The sequence below is a fragment of the Chiroxiphia lanceolata genome, chromosome 1, assembly GCF_009829145.1.
Source record: "Chiroxiphia lanceolata isolate bChiLan1 chromosome 1, bChiLan1.pri, whole genome shotgun sequence".
In the NCBI taxonomy this organism is placed as follows: domain Eukaryota; kingdom Metazoa; phylum Chordata; class Aves; order Passeriformes; family Pipridae; genus Chiroxiphia; species Chiroxiphia lanceolata.
In genome coordinates, this window is record NC_045637.1 from 23,821,157 (window position 1) to 23,841,549 (window position 20,393).

Here is a 20,393-nt window from a genome sequence, read left to right on the forward strand (position 1 = left end):
TGAGGATGAAGCCAGAAGGCTCTGAAGATATATTATTCAAATAAAGACTACATGGAAATTAAATATAAAAAATATGCATGCTGATTATATAACAGTTAAGATAGTAACTGCACTGAATGATTTTCACACTACACTTCTGGGTGTTCCTCTCTTACAAGAGAGTTAAATATTTAATTAACACATGCAAGCCATAAGCATTGTTAGAAGTTCATGTAGAAGCAATGACTAAATTTAACACAAGGTGAGAAAACCTTCCTGCTTTAATATTCACAGAAACATCATCAAAAGTACTTTTACACAGCAAACAGACCTAAACTAAAATCTCTGGAAGCCTGGATGCAATTCCTAGGTTTCTCTCTGCTGTTTTGGTGGTACTCACAATTCATTTCCCTTTGCTATTCCCAATGCCAAATGCCTGAGGTGAGTGCAGAGAGGGCAAAAATAATTACTATAATCAACCTTTGGAAATAATGAATATAGAGCTTAGAATCTGTAATAGAGACACAGCAAAACTTAAAAGAGCCAAGGAAAAAATATTAATTTGCTTCTAGATCTATTAAGCCAAAGCTCTGAATAAAATAGCTGGTATTATCTGTGCTACTGTCAGATTACGGCCAGAGGAGAGACTTAAGAATTCAGTTTGGAATGCCAAGGCAAACTTGACTAAACTCCTCTTTTTTAGGCAGGTAGAATATGGTGTACAGCAGCAAGATTAACCCTCACCCAAGTCTTCTAACCAGCAGAAAGCTTCTGGGATACTTTAGTAATACAAACAGAAACAAACTTCAGACTATCATAGTATGAACAACTACCATTTCATAATGTATCATCCACTACAACTGAAGTTAAAGTTTTACTATCTGGGTAATTTTCATGTATTTAGGATTAGTTTATCTATTTAACTATATTCCTTTACTTATTCCCAACATGATAATAAAAAATTCCCAGCAAACTTTAGAGGGACAAAGCTCTTCTTGGCAGATTATCTGTCAAATTTCTGGATGGTTCAGTAAAGAACCCATGACAGCATAAATACTCTCCACATTAGATATTTGCTGTGGTAGAAAATATTTCACACTTAGCCAAATTATTTCTGTTTTGCTCAAAATTGAACCTTAAGAGCTCCAGAGCAGGCTTTCATCACTGTGAGGCATTTAAGCACTGTGTCAGTTTAACTGTATGGCAGGCAAAATACATTAAACATGAATGGTTTCTCTGCAGGTCTTTGGGACTCCCCACAGCATTTTTTTTTTTTAAACCAGCTGAGTCCAGATTTACCAGTCATTTTCGAGCAGCCATGCTGCACAGGATGACACTTTAAACCAGCTATAAACCCCAGGTTCCAGAGCTTAACTGTGGCTCCCCTGGCAATCCCAAGAGCCTCATGCCATCCAGTGCACTTCCTAGCCAGCACCTCAGGCTCTGATGGCTCAGACAGCAAAACCATATTCCTCTTTTAATGCAGGCAAATAACACACACGAATGTGCTGTCACGGCTGCCACCAAGAGGATGAATATTTATTTTTTTAAGAGAGAACAAATAGTGAGAGTCACATAACACCAATTCATCATGGCCAAGAAAGAAGTGACACTGTGATCACATCACTTAATTGTTGCACAACTGAGATGACTCAGCTTTGTGTGTCAGGATTCTGAGTACTACTCAGCTTCAGGAAAGCTGTCCAAGTCATATTGGCACTACCCCCAAAATCAGCAAAGATGTTGTATGCAGTGTTAAACTGTGTTTCATTCCAAGTGGGTGGCAAAAGCATTTCATTTTGGCTTGCAGATACATTTCAAAAGAGACAGACATCCAATCTCCTTGCCAGAAGCAGGTAAGAACAGGTGAGAGCAAGAAACTCACTGCTGTGCACTAGTTAGTATAGTGTTTGCCTGAAAAAACTATTTTGAGGAATGCCAAAAGGAAAGACACAATTACGATGAGCTGCAATTGGGAAAATGCGCTAAATCATCTCCTCATTTAGCCCCATAAATGTTGAAGCTGATTTTGAAATATAAGCATTCATGCAGCAAAAACAAGGTTTCTAATGCTTGTGTGGGAGGACAGATGAGAATTCTCTCAATTTTAACCCACTTTACCACAGCATATTTCAATTCTGTGACTTTTTAGAGAAGAAATAATAAAAAACAAAGCACATAATCTTTATATCTCTCCTGCTCTTCTTGAGAGTACTACATTACATTTGCACATCACAAAAATGTCAACTAATAAGTTATTACATCATAAAGAAAAAAAAAAGGGATACTCAACTGAGTTAAAAATAGCTAGGACACTAAATTTGGAATGGGGGCAGAGGTGGGGGAGAAATCTTCCATAAACTCAAGCAAACCTAAATGTACAATAATCCAGTTTAATCAATTCCATTAAATAAGGTACATGAAAGACAACAGCCCTACATCCTCATAGGTCTTACTCCTGCTTCCACAAACCCTTGGAATTTCATGGGAGCAGCTACTAATCTGTCACCTTTCTCAGTCCTACTGTTGTATCCCACAAAATATCCCCTCCAGCACTCACCTGCCCTCCTGCTGGTTGCCTCTGGGCTCAGAGAAGGCCACATCCCTCTCTCTAGGGTAGAGGAGGACAGGGAAGGCTACAGCCACTCCATGCCTCTGCTCCAAGGTGCAAGGTAGAAGCAGGGGAGCCTGTGTCTGGCTCATTCAGCAGGAAATAACCAAGGCAGCTGCAGCCATTGTCAGAAGCACTAAAGGATATGTTTTAAAGAACAGAACACCCTCTATTCTCCACTTTGTTCAAGTGAAATGAAACACACATTTCTTTTCCTAGATTATTATTATCATTATTGCTACCTGAAAATTACTGCTATCTAAAGTTCAGCTTCATCCTTATCTGTCAGCTCAAAGGTAGTAAGTATCAGCTGCTCTCAGTGATCCTAAGGGAAACTCCACATTATGGTTTAGTATATATAAGGGAAAAGCATTTTTCAAGTTTCTCTGACACAAAAGAAGTACAGAAGTGACAAGAAAGACTTCAAGGGAAGCGGAATTTCCTCTGATGAAGTTCCTGAAAAAACAAATTTTACTTAACAACATCAGTATAAATTTATCATAAAAAAATCCCCTGCTTAATAAATTGACCAGGAGAGTTACAGAACAACTGACAGCACAGGAGAAGCAAAGAATCACTTGTGACACCTTAGTGGGAAGTCTACAGTGCCTTGCATTCAGGAGGTGGAAAAATGAACACAGTCACTGGAGACTCAAGGCAATAAGCTGATGGAAGCAGAACGACCAGACCTAGGAGCACACACTGTAGACACATAAGGAAGTATCTCCCCTCCCCCAGTTTCTCAAAGACTGCATACAATTTGGGTACTGTCCCAAATAAGGCATGGAGGCAGCACTCTGATTTAGGAAACTCCTACGATAGTTGGAATCAGCAAAAGGGGGATAAGGGAGAAAACAAAATCTGAGTAGCTTCCACAACCTGAGAAGAGGAGAAACAGAGAAGACAAAGAGAAATCAACTGGCATTTAAACACAGGAAGTGAGGCAGAGAGAGACAGAGGGAAGCAAATGAAACCGAAGAAGCTGGAGTTAGAAAGCTAACAAAACAAATGGAATGAAGAGCTAGCAATACTCTTGAAAAAATGCAACATCCCAGAAGCAAAGCAGTATTATTTGGGACTAGAAAACACCATAGTTCTGCAATCACTCTTGGCTCGTCCTCTGCTTGAAAGAATTGGCAAAATTCCTTCCCCAAAGGTGAGCCATCAGTTCCATTAATCCTTCAGAATGACATCTCGATGAGAATATCTTAGTAACTCACAAGTTTGATCTAGATTGGCCCTTTGGAAGGAAAAGTGATCTGGTGAGGGGAGACAGGACAAGAGGAACACTTGTAGCAAGGTCTGTAATTAAACATGGTAGCAAAGCACAGAAACATGTCTCTGATTTAGAAGTTAAGAAGGGATCTAAGTAGAACAAGGGATGCGTTCAAAAATATCTTCCTTGGGGCTATGCATAAGATGAAACAAGAAAAGGCACTCCTCAGACCATTTGCAGTTACACTATTTTACATTTCCTTATGCTTCTGTCTCAGCTCAAGCCAGGCTTCGCCATTATTTCCACAGCTAATAAAAACTATACATTTGGATTCTTAGAATGAAATACAAGATTATACACTGAACTGTATATGAGGCCTAGGTATAAATCCTGATTTTCTTACATCTAATGGTAAGTTTAAGCAACAAGGCCACTGAAATCCGCAATTGTGTGCAGACAACGCCACAAAAGTTTAAATGAGCCCCAAACATGATGCACTACTCAGTCAAAACCTCCCAGGGATCACTGTTTGCTTACAGACTGCACAATTTACTCTAAAGCAGGATTGCACAATCCTCTTCACAACCCCATTCAGTAGGAGGCAATAACAAGTATGTACAACTTCGAAAAACATGCAAGATACTCATCAGAATGCACTGCTATACCCTTTGCTTTCAAACAAGGCTCCTGAAAAAGACTGTGTCCATTCCTAGCAGTATTGCCACGAATGACTGCAGGGGCGATGCCCACAGAGCTTTCCCTGTAGTGTGCAAAGGATGTGGCTAATCCTATCGGTGCCAGGGCCTAAGTCGACCTGTGACTGGCCACAGACAGTGTGCTGTGTAGAAATGATGCTACACAACACTCCCGTCTACTGCACGCTTGTAGATCATCTGCTTGAGTGATGTCACTGCTGGGCCACTTGATAGCCCAGTAAAAGCCATTTCTGGCAACTACTTGAAATACGTTTTAGTAAAGACTTCAACAGAGAACCTCGAAACGATCATCAAGTTCCCAGGAACCGCAGTGGGGAGGACAGCAGCTCTGGGAAGGAGGAGAGGATGCCCGCTCTCCAAACATGGGCCTCCCGCGCACGGGGCTCCGGCACACCCGGCCCAGGACCGCCCGGAGGGAACGGCCCGGCTCTGGCCCTGCCGACAGCCTGGCCCCGGCAGGGACCGCGCTGCCCGTGCCCGCCCTGGGGCCGGGCACGGTCCCTCCCCATCCCTGACCCGGGAATACCCTTCGGCTGGGGGCCGCCAGCACCGGGGGCGGGGAGGGGGATCGTCGTGGCGGCCGCGCACCTGGTGAAGGCGAAGGCCATGAGGCTGAGGATGGTGAAGCTGAGGAGGGTGATGGTGTGCGGCCGGTAGAAGAACTCAAGCGTGATGTCCTCCACCTGCTGCTCGTTGATCATGCGGAAGTGCAGGCGGTAGTTCACGTCGTTCTTGCTCAGGGTCCGGCTCCCCACGCACGACGCCATCTCGCCCCCTCTTCTTCCCTCGTCTCAGCGCAGCTCGGGTTCTCCCGGGGCGGGGCAGGGCGGCGCGGCCCGAGCCCGGCCGCCCGACCGCGCCGCGTCCCCCTGCGGGAGCCGAGCGGGGCCGAACGGGGCAGCGCCGCTCCCGCCGTGCTGAGGGGAGCGCGAGGCGAGGCAGGGCAGGGGAGGGGAGGAACTCGCCGGGCCGCGCCCACGCGCGAGGGAGGGACGAAGGCAGCGCCGGAGGGGGAGAGGTGGAGTCACACCGCCCCCTTTGAGCAAGCGGTGGGAAGAACTCTGGTGCCTGTATGTTCCCCCTCCCCCCCTTTCCTCCCGGATGGTCTCGCCTGGGTTGGGCTGGGGGCGGGGCACACACGTGGTCAGGTCGCGCCGAGCGGGGCAGGTGAGGTGATGGTGGGCCTTGGGGGTGTCTCCATGGTCTCCCGATGGTCTCCACGTTCTCCTGCACACGCAGAGGCTGCCGGCATGGGGAGGCCTGCGAGGGGCGGCGAGCGCGGCGCGCCCGGGCCCAGCCTCCCCCGCCCTGTGGCGCTGTGCGGTGACGGCCCTGCGCAGAGGGCCCTGTCCCGCGGAGAGGGTTGAGGTCCTGGCTGGGCTTCCCCCGTGCTCCCAAAGGGACAGCTGTCGTACAGGACGGCGGGCAGCGGCCTTCAGACCCGGCTTCTCTCCCCAGTTTTGCCTCCTCCGTTTGCCACGCGTTTAAAACCTTAAAGCATCTCCTTGGTGCTTTGTAGTGAGCCATTGCTGTAGCGCCCAGAGTATTCGCGCTCCCGGCTCTGCGGCCAGGCAGGCAGCGCCTTTGCCGCCCCTCAGCCCTTTTTCTCCCGGCAGGATGCTGTGTTGAGGTGGAGATGGCTCTGTGGGCCCGGCAGGCCTCCCGCTGGTGTTGCCTGCTGAACACGGCCCGCGCTGCCGGGTTTCCTCGGAGGCTGAGGAGCTGCGGGAGCCCCGCACGGACCTGCCGTGAGTTCGCCCCTCTGGCTCTGCTGCCCGCCGGAAAGGACGGTGTTCTGTGGAGACTACAGGCATACAGGCATGCGTCTGTAGGAAGCTGTTTCGCGCCCAGCAGTGCCAAGGATGGATCCTTCTCTCCTCTGGAAAGTAATTTGCCTTCACCAGTAAAACAGGAACAAGCAAAAGTAGAAACGTTACCTGATCTGAATGCAAAAATACTGAATGAAGGTAAGAGGTTTTAAGGGATACCATTTTTCCCGAATCTTGAAATGATGTTTTCAGTATGTTGTGGTTTAACCCCAGCTGGGTTCTTTTTTTTTTGGCCCGTTTATCTAAAACACTTATCTGGAGTTCCTGACTTTCACTGGGTTTTAGCTCCATACTTAATGCAGATATTCTTGTGGTCACTGTGGCATCCAAAGCATACCTTTAAGGTGAGATGAAGATAAAATGTTTTCGGTAGAAATGTAGGTCTGGAGCTGCCATTTGAAGGATTTTTCTTTTGATAAATCTACCTGCAGCAGTTGAGCGTTTACCTTTCCCTCACATACCTGCTGATACAAACTAAGGGGATTGGTTTGGGTGTTTTGTTTGGGTTTTTTTTGAACAAGGCTGGGGGAGTCCACGCCTGAAGCAGCTCACGCAATACAGCCGTGTGAATGATCAGGAACGAACAACAGGAGGCAGCAGTGTGAAGCCTGCATTAAGCACTGCTCTGACGAGAAATGCTCGTCCAACTGTCTCCTGAGGAAAGGAGATGAAAGAAGATAAATACAATGTGCAGTTCTTCCTGAAACATTAGGATCATGCTACTTACTGTGGAATCTGTCTTGGTAGTTCTGGTGTGTCTTTGTTTTCTTGATATGGAAGAGTGTTACCCTAGTCTCTAGGATGGCATTGTGCAAAGGTACAGGGGACAGAAAACCCCCTTCCTGAAGAGTTTATAATCAGGGCTGTTGATCAATAATCAATCTGATAATTTAGGAAGATGCTAGCAGCCAGCCTGGAAACAGTAAATCTAGCTGCTGTGAGCTCCTGTCAGTGGAAGAATAGATCCATTTATAGAAGTATTTTTTAAAGGACACTGAGCTCTGTGACTTCAAACACTTAAGGGGAAACAAGCATAATAATGTTCTCTTTGAAACCTTAGTGAGTAGGAAATGGAGCTTGATTTCTTTTGCTGTTAATGGTGGTGGCAGTCAGCAGCCATTCTGTAATGGATAAGACATGATAGCTTGGTTGGAGTTGGCTGTGAAATGCAGTTGTTTTAACTTTCAGTATATTTCAGGCATCAGATTCAAAAGAGGCATAAAATAGTGGGCTTGTCAGGTTATGAAGAATAATCTTTGCAGTAGCCTTTTTTCTGGATATGATCAGGGAAGAATGCATTTGTGAAGACATGAAAGGAGATTCTTTTTCAAGAAGGTGATGTGATCTGCAGTGATCAAGGCAGCAGACTGAAGGCAGGCTGGCTGGGTACTACACTGATTTGGACACATGAGCAAGAGCTGATGAGCAGTGACAAGGAGATGGAACAGAGGCAAAAACCGGGAGTACGGTCTATGTTTTCAAATAATAGGTTGAATATTCATCTCATGCACAGTGTTCCTGCATTTTGAACTGGATTTTAAGAGATCTGTATAGCATTTGGTGGGAGCAGCTTTGTCTTTCACAAAATGCATTTGGGTCATCCACATTTGTTTCTTAGATTGGGATGACATCCCACCTTCATCTGCCTTGGAAGAGATTTCTGAGGAAGAAGCTGTACAGATCATCGCAGAACCGATTCTTCCCCTTCAGTCTACCACGCTCCGAGATTATGTTGATCATTCAGAAACCCTTGCAAAGCTTGTCCACTTAGGTATGTGTGATTTTATTTGTGTAGTTTGCCTATGTCCGGAGCTTTGGAGATTCTTGTGTTTTACTGGTTCCCTTTTAAACTTCAAAGAGAGAATGGTGAGTAATGGCAAAAAGCAGCAGAATATTATCCAGAGTAAATGGAAAAAGAAGGGGACTGTGTCACTCAATAGCAATGCCATATTTCTTGAAAACAAAGCTGGCTAGTTTTAGTCCCTTAGCGCTTTGGGCGCCAGGAGGAGGCATCTCTCGCAGCTTCTGGAGGTGGGGAACACTCTATGTAACTTAATTGGTCTCTCTTCTTTTGGGCTGGCTAAGGTTGCTTTAATTTGCTGCAAAAGAAAATGCAGTTCTCCATCCTTGGAAAGAAGGAGAGTGGTTGCTGTGCAGAACCTTAGAAGTGGGGCACAGTAAACTAGAGGCAAGAGTGAAGGATGGAAAAGAACCTTACTTCTCCTCAAAAAGCAGTTGGACTGCAGGTATATCTGAGTTCAAGGTTGCTGGTCACCTCCTTGTTGCCCAAACATCCAAGGAACACTAGAAGAAGGTTGGAGAAATAAGTATTTGAGAGGGGGGAATCTAGCCCCATGTAGTAACAAATTACTATGTGTGAGTCAGTATATAAAGGCACTTCACTGCACAATTGTTCTCTTCCCTTGCATAATGGAGTTGGGAATTTCTTGCACACGTACTTCTTTGCAACAAGAGCATATGGCACATGCAGGATTCACTGCAAATGTCTTCCTTCAAAAAATAAACTCAGCAAAAGTGTCTAAAATGACTGCTTGTTTTATCTGGAATCTTTCCACAACATACAAGGTGTTATGACCTTGCTGTGTTGAACAATTAAAGTATGCCAAATCAGTGCAAAAAAAAGAGTAGTCCTGTAAATTCCAACGTGCCTTTTTGTGAAACATTTACAGGAAGTAACGTCTGAGTTTATTTAAAACAATTTTTAATTTTGTTTGTTGTAGGAGTTGACCTATCCCAAGTGGAAAAACGTCAAAAGGCAGGTCAGCTCTTACTGACCTTGGACTTTGAAAAAGATATAAGAAAAATACTTCTGTTTCTTAAGGATGTGGGTGTAGAAGACAATCGGCTGGGACCATTCCTGACCAAAAATCCATACATCCTTGGTGAAGATCTGGAAGCTTTAGAAACCAGGTAAGACTTTCAAACAGCAGCGGGGTGTTAAGCCCCTTGGCTTGAAGATCTGCTTTCCCCTATGGCTTAACCTTTCCCGAATGATCGTGTGTTGCCTCCTGCTTCCTTTCTGACTCAATCCCTGGCTCCTTGTTCTTGTGCCTTCCCATCTGTTGGCACTGACGTGTGGTGATATCATAAGTCAAGTCAACACCTTGATTTGCCTGAAAACTGACCATTAACAAATTTTACTGCCCATCCCTATCTCTCTGCCACAGAGGAAGCAGCTTGCCCTCCTAGGCCACTTGCTTTACCTGCATCAGCTTGGATTCCAAAATGTCAGTCCCTGAGGCTTTGTAGAAATATATTAACCTCTTTAGTCACAATTTGAAACCACTCTTCTAGATGCTACATCTGCCTTGTAAATTCTGCAGTAAAAGAAGCAGACCAGATCTCTTCCGTGATGACATCTAATAGCAGCAGAAGGTTTTGGCGACATTGTTTTTTCCTGTTGTCCAGCTCAGACTGAACACAAGATTACAATGAACTAATTTGTGTGTGTGTTTTCATTCACACCTTTATGGCCCTACACTGTTCCTCAGTCCCTAAAATGGACTTTTATTCTTAACATTACTTCAAATTCAACAGTTTATTTCAAAAGAACTCGTGTGTGAATGTACATGCATTTTTTAATGAACTCAGAACTTCTCAGTATTTAAAAATTCCAGAAAAGAAAGTCTGTCTGCTTGGCTCTTGCATGTAGTAGCTGTCCAAGACAGAAATCTGAAAGTACGGATATTTGGAAACAAGCACATGATCTGGATATATAACATAGACCTGACTTCTTTTTTCTCTGTTCTTCAAACCTCCTGTTCAGTAAGTGGCCTTTCAGAAACAATATCCAAAGAGAACCTGTGTAATTTTTCAGCAGTAGTTTTGAGTCTAGATATCAGAGTTATTTATACTCTTCTGAAAAGAGTAGTTTTCTTTGCTATGATAAATATCCTGACACTTCTGTGAAGTCAAATTTGCTTTTCATTGACAGTCCTGTGGCACTGAAAAGCAAATTTGTGAAGTAGGGACTGAACAGAGCAGTCCAATTTCTCCTTAATTTTCTGCATTACAATTCTTCAGTAAGTTTGACACTGGTGAGTGCTTTCCTGCAAGCTTTAAAGCAAGTGTGCTGTGAAGGCTGTGAAGTGAACGTGTCTCAGATAGCTGTCTTTTGAAAGCTGAGTATCACCTTTGCATAAACAGTTCAGTGCAGATGGACATGGTATTGGTTACATCACTCTGGAATGTTTTATTGCTATGGATTCCACGTTGCTAGGAAACAAAACACAAATTTCAATAGATTTGGCATTTGACTTCAGATAAACATCATAAAAGTCAAAACATTCCGTAATTCATAACAATTTTGACAGTTGCAAATCAGTGTCTGTACTGCAGCTGCACCAGATGCTTTGTTTTACGTTATTGTTAATGATGACTTAAAACTGTTAATATGCTACATAGAACTGCTGACCCCTGTAGTAGAACGAGGGCTAACCTTGGTGCCAACACTCACAGATGTATCTCAAACTTAGGCCAAGTTGGATGATTGTGTTTCTTTAATATACCAGTTTCTGGAGTCAGGTTATTACAATCTTGCCATCCCTCTTTTAAGTTTCTTGCCTTTCCAGAATGTGAAGAAATGCTTCAGGTGTGAATCTTAATGACTTGTTAACAGAAAACAAGTGGAGCCAGGACAGCCAAAAGATTTTATTTTTCATCTGCTCATTTAGCTATGTTTCTGGGATGATTGGCAGCTGTGTCCTTGAAAAAATGAATGGAAGAAGTATAGTGTAGCCAAGCCGCAGCATTCAAAACATAATGGGATAATTTTTGAAGGGCCAGGTGGTTATTGTTGTGTTCTGATTTTCTCCCCCTCCTAACCTTTCCTTGTCTTTGAGGTTTCTGCAGCCAGTTCCATCAGCATTGTCTGGAGCCTAGGCTGCTACCTTCTCTGTTGGGGTGCCTGCTCAATCAGGAATTGGTCATCTAGAGCTTGTTCTTGTATCTTCTGTCTGGACATTTTTTGGCTTGTGATGACTTCATTTTTGAGGGTTTGTGGAAAGAGGGAGGCTGTAGTGACTGGAAGGTAATTTTTTTTTCTCTGCACAAGATGTGGTTTAACACAGAGCCTGTTTTTTGCTGAATACCTGCTTCTGCAGAATACTCTGCAATCCATTTAGTATCTAAATTACTGCCAGATAAAAACAATTCTTATGTGCTTTCATCTGACAGAAAATACTTCCATATACTCTCATCTACAACCAAAGGAAATCTCTCCAAACTGTAGTTCAGTTCTTTTGTAGATGGAGACATGGATTAATTGTGTCTCTCTTTATGTGCTGTATTGCCCTCCTTAGTTCCTTTTTCTGGTAATCATGTATGGTAATCATTACTGCAAGTAGTACTTGAAACAAGATTTCACATTCACTGAATTTAACAAAGTTTGGAAAAAGTATTGAGTTGGAAAGAAAGAAAGCTCTGTTAAACGTAAAAACTTTAGTCAGCTCCTTTTCCTTTCTGATGACCAGATATTTGTTTCTTAATCATTGGACCACTGACTGAAAGTAGGGACCTATTGCAATGAATGTAACTTCAGCTAATCTAGAGATGTCTTTTCGGACAATGTCTCTACACATAACGTTGTTGTAGGGTATTTCTACTCCAGTGCTATTGGCAAAACAGGGATGTATGTTCTTTCAGCAGTAGAAATGGAATTCATTAAAATAGCAAAAAGCTGTATATATCTTCTTGTCCATACCCTATGATGATCTATTAATGTGTTTGCAATCTAGGAGACAGGCTGGTAGTTAAATGTAGGTTAACATAGTTATCTGCTTAAGTACAGCTGGAAGGAATTAAAATCTGTCTTCAGTATTGACATTCTGCTCTGAGGTTTATTTTACTTCTAATTAATTGGAAGGGAGGGTATTTTGCTTTTACGATAACTGCAGAATTCATCCTAATTATTTTTGGCAGGGTTGCATGTTAATGCTAGAACATCTGTCCATTTATAAGATATCACTGAGGAATTTAAGCGGTACTGAATAAATGGAGGCAATAAAATTTTCATCACTGGATTTTATTTTGTTTTTGTTCTCTTTCTAGAGTGGCTTACCTAAAATCAAAAAAATTTGGTAAGTCAGAAATTGCTCAGATGGTCTCGAGAGCTCCATATTTGCTGTTGTTTTCAGTGGAAAGACTGGATAACAGACTGGGTTTCTTCAAAAATGAACTTGGTCTCAGTGTAAAGAAGGTAAAGACTGAAGTCTTTAGTTATTTTCTTATTAACAACTGTAAGGCCTTGCAGTATGAATATTTCAAGTGTTTGGAGGTTATCCACAAACATCAGTGATGTTACCATGAGAACATAGAGGGTTACAAGAGGGTAACATGGTTTTAACTGCCTATGGAAGTGATGTAGACACCTAACATTCAGAAGTCCTGAAGTACAGGTTTTGAAGATGACTCACTACAGATTATTTTCAAACAAGCACGTATATGTCCAATTTTATTACTTGAGGTGAGTTAGAGGACTGAATTCATTACTGAAACAGCAAGCACCTTTTATAACTTCTGGAAAATTAAATGCTTCTCTTCATCTCCTCGAGATACTGCAAAATACTTAACTCATAATTGAAAAATTGTCTAATCTGTGAATATTATATCAAACTAAATGCCAAATTATACACTCAGTTCACCATGAGTAACCTCTGGGTTTGCTTGTGACTGTGTACCACGCTTTGTGCTTAGCAGGTATTCAGCACCCTGCTTTGGGATCTTCAGGGGAGGTAGTAGCTGGACTTGCTTGGAATAAGTGGGCAGTGTTAGGTGTTTCCTACAGTTGGTGAGGACTCTAATGAATGTCAGATTCCAAGTGGAATCAGGGTTGCTTTGCTGGCTTCTATCAGCTGAACAGTCATAGCTGTCACAGTGCTTGTTGCTGGCCGTTCTATGCTTGAGGTAAGAGACCTCCCCAGAAAAGGGTTTAGTGACTGCCTTGTACTCAGGGTGGATTACAAGTGATTACGTGGCTTAGGGGACGTGGAGTAATTTCTTGTATTGCCATTATACTATGGTCTAACCAGATCCTGAATTAGACAAACTCCACTGAGCTGAAAAATCCTTTTATAGCCTTATTAGGTAGTGTGTTGTTAACTTCTTTAAAAAGATGGGAAGAAACAGCTTGAGCACTGAGAGAGATAGAGCTCTTGAGCATGCTTTTGATGCATGCTTTTACTCCCTTTCCCCATCTGCTTTACAATACCTATGTTGTTTTTTGTTTTCCATTTGAGTAACTGTTTGCATCTTAATATACTGCTGCTTCATGCAAACTCCTCCTTGGTGTAGAAATAAAAATGAATTGCATCCCTGTTCCAGCTGCAAAAAAAAAAAGAAAAAAAAATTTTATATGAGATCTTTCTTTCACAAATGAATTCACAAACAAGCTTTTAGTAATACTCCTTTTGTGTTTTCCCTAATTTTAGACAAAGGACCTGGTAGTTCGTCTTCCAAGGTTACTGACTGGCAAATTAGAACCTGTAAAAGAAAATCTTCAGGTGAGTTTATGAATAGATATTAAAAGTGTATTGTATATCCATATAGTTCAAGAGTTGTCAGAAGATAAAATTCCTAGAGGAGAATCATGCATAGAAAGTATTTAACAAAATAATTTTAGTGGAGATATAAAATAACTGAGGATTTTGTTCCAAAATTTATTTTCCTCTATATCTTGCAAGCTTATAGAATGCATGGAGCAGTATCTTATTGTCTTGTACTCTGATGCAGTGTCCTCCTGCCAAAAGTTGCTATCTGATGACACAAATTGTTACCCATGTTTTATGAGTAGAAAAACACTCCCTCTTTTTTTCCCCCCTTAATTATTACGGGTTTTTGCTAACTTGGGCTGTACATGAGTATTTAGGAGCAAGAAATGTGCAGTTGATTATTTTCCTCTTGGCAGGTAGCTAGTCTGCCAAAATGTGCATTTGACACCTATTGTCTGATAGCAGATGGTCGTTATTAACAACTGTTGGGTAAATAACTTCAAACCCCCAGGGACTCCTTTCCCTTTTGAAAATGTAACTATGTATTGGTTTAATTATTGTGCTATAAAGCCATCGAGGCCAAACAGCATGATGTATTATAACAATTTGTGAAATTCCATTATCCTATAATGCATAACTGTGAATTAAAATGTATAATTTTCAGACGGACTCACTGCTCTGAAACTATTAAACACTAGAAATCTTGCAATCTGAAATGTGTGTGTGGTAAGGGAGGAGACTGGAAAGTAGCAGACTGTTCTAATTAATAATGCTTTCTTTTTAATGAACATGGTTTCCACAGGCTAGGGATTCAGTATATTATAATGAATGTGTTTTTAAGATTCTCAGTTCTGTGTGACTATCTTGTTTATCTACCAAATATATATATATAAATAGCATTTATTTTTAACATGTGTGGGAGAGAGAGGTAGGATTTTTAGGTTCTCACTGTTGAAATCTGCTCGTAATTAGAAGCTCTAGCCTTTCAGGAGGTTGGATATTTCGGTTTCAGAATCTGGGTTCAGACCTGTATGTCCTAAACCGATGGTGGGAGGGCAGTACTTGGAAAGTGAAACCATGTACCACCAGTTCAGAAGTGATCAGGTCATTTCCCTCATTTTGAATGGACTGTTATTTAGAAACAACTGCTGGTTGTCAAAAGACACCCGCCATGATGAATGATCTGAAGGATTATTATTTGTTCCATCCTCTGAAGGTTTCATCCAGCACGATTAGAGATGAACTAACACAGTAAAACCTGACAGCTTGCATTACCACTGCCTATTGTGGGAATAATATAGAATAAGTTGAATATTGCTGAGACTTACACAGTAAGAATATTAGTATATGTGGCCTAGAGAGCTACTGAATATTAAATATGTTTGCTGTCAAACTGAGTGCAGTCAAAGCAATTTACACTTGAGCTCACGGGTCCTGGCATGAGGGAGCTGTTCCGTTTCAAAGAGTAGAAGATAAAAGGTCAGGATTCTTGTCACAATTACCCCTGCAGTGGGCCCAGCTTTACATCTGCAGTGATTTAACATTTGGTCTTATCCGGTTGTGTATTGTAATGCAGTAACTTACCACTGCCAACTCAGATCCATGGAAGATACCACTGAATGCAAACACTCCTTTTCATGCCTGAATGCTGTCTTAGTTGATTGGTATTTTGTGTGATGCACAAATATTTATAAAGCAGATAAGGAAAAACCAGGATTTGAAAGACCTAAATTATAGTCACCTCTCGAAGCAATTCCCTGTGAGGATCTGTAAGTCCTAAGGTATCTTCAAAACCCAGATTCTGAGCCCTTCCATTTGTATTTGCCAAGCAGTTCTGGAAAAGACCTGCAGTCTTGGCAGATCAAACTGGACAAACAAAAAGCACCTCATTTTTGCCAACTGAAGTAGTACCTGGGTTGGACTTAAAAGTCTGGTTATGTTGACTGACAAACATACACGCTTCATAGCTGGAAACAAGCTGCTTGTAAATGTCATTGGAAGACAGAAGAAATGGCTGAGTTACCAGACACTCCTGTATGCTGAATTCCTTTCTCAACAACTCAATGAACTGCTTGCCATTCTGCAATCTGGGAGGAGTGCTTATGATTTTATTGAAAAAATGTGTTTTGTTTTCCTTTTGGGAAATCATAATTGAAGTCAAGGCAGTCTCTGAAAAAGACATCTTACTTTAGACATTATTGAACTGTAAAATAAGTTGATAACACTGCATATTCTACACATCTCTTTCAGGTTCAACAGTCTTCAGTTGAAGACTACAGGACTGAAATTATACTCCCTATTATAAAAATGTAACTTGGATACATTAGCAAAGAAGTAATGTTTGATTGCTGTGTTTTACAGAGCTCAGCAGCTCCACAACAAGAAAGTCAGTCTTTTGACACCTTGGTATTGAAACTGGTGAAGGATCTTAGGGGAGAATTTTTATGCTTGTGACTGCCACGCATATGTAGACACTGGTTTTTGTTGATATCTCAGACAAGCTGAAAAAAACATAGCATTCACAGAAGTCATCTTTACTTTGGGGATACTCTGTAAACAAATTACACTTTAATCCAGAATGATAAATTGCATTGTCTGACTTCAGAACAACTGAAGTGGTGGATATTATTGTGGGATGCATTCTTGTTGCTGTGTGACAAAGGGTAGAAGAATTTTACATCCGTTTATTTCAGTGGACATTTAAATAAGCCAAGTTTGCTGTAGCTAATTTGTAAAGGTAAAATTGTGCTCTTTTTCAGGTTTGTCAGATTGAACTTGGTTTTCAACGCAATGAAATTCAACAGATAGTGTATAAAACCCCCAAGATTTTAACCGCAAGTAAAAAGAGGCTCAAACAGACATTTGACTACTTACACAACATAATGGGCATTCCCCACCACATGCTTACTCGCTTTCCTCAGGTGAGTTGTTAATCTGGGAATAAATTGTAGGTGCTTTTGTCACAGCCACTTCACTAATATGGTGCTGAAGGTGGAGCCTCACTGTATGCAGTGAATTCACGTGTGAATTCTTCAACTTGCCCGTGGCTTTTACTGTAACTGGGACAACTTATATTGGCAATTCAGAAACCATGGAGGATTCCAGTGTGGAAGTGTTGCTTTTTTTCCCCTGACACGTTACATCACTAACCCCAGTCTTGTGAATTTTTACGTTTTCAACAGAGGTAGTCATGCTTATCTCTTCTGGATTCATGCAAGAGAGATTACTGCCTGTTTAGGGATTTGCTTGTCCTGAAATCTTACCTAAGAGACACAAGGGAAGACTGATTATGCAGAAGATCTGTTCATTAGATAACATGTATACATATAAACATTTCTTTCAGATTTGTCTACTTAGAAAACTAATTTTAGAGATTTAGGATCTGAAAAGAGAGTGTAAAGAGAAGAGAAATTCTGTCCATTAGGCAGTCAGATTCTCATTGGTGTTTCTATTGCTGTGGCAATTGCTAAAATATCACAGGTTTGAAAATAGATTGGTTCCCTCATTACTAATTTTTTTCTATCTCCTCATTACTGTTATTTCCTCTCAAAAGTTGAAAGCTGTAGTCACTTCATTCAATGCTGACATGCAGTCGCACTAGCTTCTTAGAAGGTAAAAGTGAAAGGACAAATTGCAGCTTCTGAACTGAAATAATTTTCTTATAAAGCAAGTCTAGTAGAGAATGTAACTGGCTAAAAAGCCAGAATTATATGGGGAAATAAAACTACTTCCCAGGATTTTGATTGCTTCTCTTGCTGTTTAATATATCTTTACTTAAGGAGGATGCTTGCAGTAACTCCAATCTGTGTCAGTTTTGCCCTCCTTGATATATGTGACCACAGGTCTTTCTCACTTCCTTCTCAGTTGTCTTGTTGTTAGCTTTGTGGTTCACCTCATTATTTTTCTTCCCTTTCTTTGGAAGGGTAAGTGGAGACCTCTATTCCTTGTTCTTGGCACAGTCACTTCCTCTCTTCCCTGTTCTTCCCTTTCATCCTCAAAAACTGCGAGTTTCAGGATATGGTTAGTGCAAGTCAGTCTGGTGGTCTGGCCTTTAACTTGTGCATTTACAAATGTATATATGTCTCTATCTGTACTTGCTTCTATCCCAAATTACAATAATGCTGAAAATAAGAGGTATACAGGATTTTTTTTCATCAAATGCTCTCTGATATTACAGCTGTTCTTGTAACCATTCTTTCTGTCAGCTAACTACACAAATGGTGGTGAAATTTTTTTTCTCCTGTCTTCTGACACTCTCTTAAAATTCAAGGAAGGCAGAGGAGGAACAGTAGTTTTGTTTCTCTCCTAGTTCAACTAGTTTGTGTCCTCATGAAATCCTTCTTTGATCAATGTAGTCTCTTTTTTAGTAAAATCTCTGCTTGCTGTAGCATTCATATTTTCACCATTATCCTCTCTCTAGCCACTCTATCTGCAGTAGTACTGCTCAGAAATGCAGTTAGATGTCTGCCTTTAAGACTTAACTGTGCATCTCATCTTCTCCACTTCCTCTCTTTTTAGATGTTCTGCTGATTTCTTTGATGTTTCCCTTACCATTGTTCTCACCTTTCACTGTCTAGATTTTTATCGTGGCAGGTACCTTCAAAGGTAGGCACTGCAGTGCAGCAGAAGACAAGCGGTTGTTTTGAACCACCACACTCTGCCTTTTAGCTGTGTCATGACAGCAGTCGCAGCCACTCCCCTTTTCCCTTGCCACTGTGCCATTTGTTCGTTCACATTATGCCATGTGGTCAGCTGTTCATTTCTTCCTTGTAACAATGCTCATCTGAATCTGTCTGTAACAATAAATGCTTCTGATGGTATAGGGAAAATGCTCCCTGTTTCTGAATATCTCTTCTCCACTTCCTTGGCTGTGACTACACAAAAATAATATAGTTGTTATATATAAGAAAAAAACCTAACGCGCTTGAAAGTTGTATCTGTCTGATTGTCTTTGTGTATGTAGGTCAGTGTGTTGTATTGAGGCATTCAGAGTTTAGGTAATTCATATATAAATGTAACCTACCTGGTGTTTGACATAAATTAGAAGGAAATATGCAAATGATTTGTTTTCTTCCTAGATCTTCAGTTGGTCTAAAAAATGCTCTTATTTTAGATGCCTTGTAGTCTGAAATTTAGACAGCCTAAAAATTGCTTCCCTTTTTTTCTTTCTTAGGTTTTCAACTCAAAGCTGTTACGAATCAGAGAGAGGCACATGTTTCTTGCATTCTTGGGAAGAGCCCAGTATGACCCAGCACAACCCAGCTACATCTCTCTGGACCAGCTGGTATCCCTGCCTGATGAGGTGTTTTGTACAGAGATTGCCAAAGCTTCTATACAAGACTTCGAAAATTTCTTAAAAACACTTTAGTAACACATGTAAAAAATAATTAAGTTATGAAATAAACATATTTTATGGAACCAATCCCCTTTAAGGACTCTAAACTTTTTTATTACTTGTTTAAGACTTCATTGCTTATGAAACATTCGTAGGATTTAAAGGCTCACAGTAATATTTATAGTAACTTAAAGTTTTTTTCAGAAGGATTGAGTGAATACTCATTCCATGGATTGCTGTTAATGCAATCCTTGTCATTAATCACTAACTTTATTCAAAGTGGATGATGCAGCACTCTTAACAGAAAAGTAAATTAAAGTGGATTCTTCTTTTTTTTTCTTTCGATAATGGCAGAGTTTTGAGAAATGGAAAAACTAGCTAGTGACCTATTCCCTGTCTTGCCAATTATCTTTTTCTCTCTTCACCCTCTTTCCCAAAAGTTAGAATAGCAAGCTAATGCAGTAGTGAAGAAGTGTTGTGTTTACCTGCTTGAGCTAATGTTATTATTTTCCCTGTACAAAACAGTACACCATTACGTATGTGAAGTTCCTCATACAAAAAGGCATTTTTTCAACAGGTTACAAAAGTGTTCCCTTGTGAAGCTGGCTGCTGAAATTAATATCCTAAAAGCTGTGCAGTGAAACCTGGTTTGAAATGTCAAAAAAAAAAATCAGCAAACTGAATCAAGGCAAATTCCAGAAAGAAAATAAAACTGTTAGTGTCCCTGAAATCTAGAAGGATCTTTTATGTAAGTTACTTTTTCCTTTCCCTTGTTGAGTTTTCCCCACACCCCAAAGAGATTTGTGAGGTTTTGTTTTGAATGCCTCAAACTTTGAGCTTTTACTTCCCTTGTTATTTTTAAATGTAAAAATGATCGCTGCCAGAACTAAACCAGTTTCTTTGAAATGTTAAATGCATGTGCTTCTGCCAAAATAGCTTCCCAGAAACACTATGAAGAAAGCAAGCAAAAGATTCTATGGGAGTGCTAAAAGGGAAAAGGAGAGAGGATAGAAGAACTTTCTGAGCATCATGTAAAAAACTCTGTGGCTCTAAAATGAAAAAAGAATCTTTAGAAGAAATGTTTGGGCTAGAATTACCCAACTTATTGTAGTCGGCTATTCTTGATAAGGGCTGGCAGCCTTGGGTTGAACAGGTTGATTCACTGGGGCTCGCTGGGTACAACACGGCAAAAAACATTC

General features: G+C 41.2%; 2 protein-coding genes across 4 annotated transcripts in view; one reads left to right on the forward strand and one right to left on the reverse strand.

Moving 5' to 3' along the window:
- The window catches only part of PTDSS1 (phosphatidylserine synthase 1), a 30,630-nt gene extending 25,199 nt beyond the window's left edge, over window positions 1–5,431 (reverse strand). For both annotated transcript variants that reach the window (XM_032675917.1, XM_032675908.1), the window contains exon 1: window positions 5,111–5,431. In XM_032675917.1, the coding sequence (XP_032531808.1) occupies window positions 5,111–5,289 (179 nt within the window). In that variant the 5' untranslated portion in view covers window positions 5,290–5,431. The remainder of the gene's footprint in view (window positions 1–5,110) is intronic.
- Window positions 5,432–5,568: 137 nt separating this feature from the next.
- Window positions 5,569–19,270, forward strand: MTERF3 (mitochondrial transcription termination factor 3). Of its 2 annotated transcripts, none has more exons than XM_032675936.1 (8): window positions 5,569–5,592; window positions 6,139–6,489; window positions 7,970–8,122; window positions 9,093–9,282; window positions 12,421–12,568; window positions 13,800–13,871; window positions 16,619–16,780; window positions 19,033–19,270. In XM_032675936.1, exons 2-8 carry the CDS (start codon window positions 6,159–6,161, stop codon window positions 19,225–19,227), a joined length of 1,251 nt encoding a protein of 416 aa, XP_032531827.1. In that variant the 5' UTR covers window positions 5,569–5,592; window positions 6,139–6,158; the 3' UTR covers window positions 19,228–19,270. The 2 variants fall into 2 exon arrangements, with proteins under 2 accessions (XP_032531827.1, XP_032531817.1); XM_032675926.1 differs by having other exon boundaries at window positions 5,587–5,689.
- The last annotated feature ends 1,123 nt before the right edge of the window (window positions 19,271–20,393 follow it).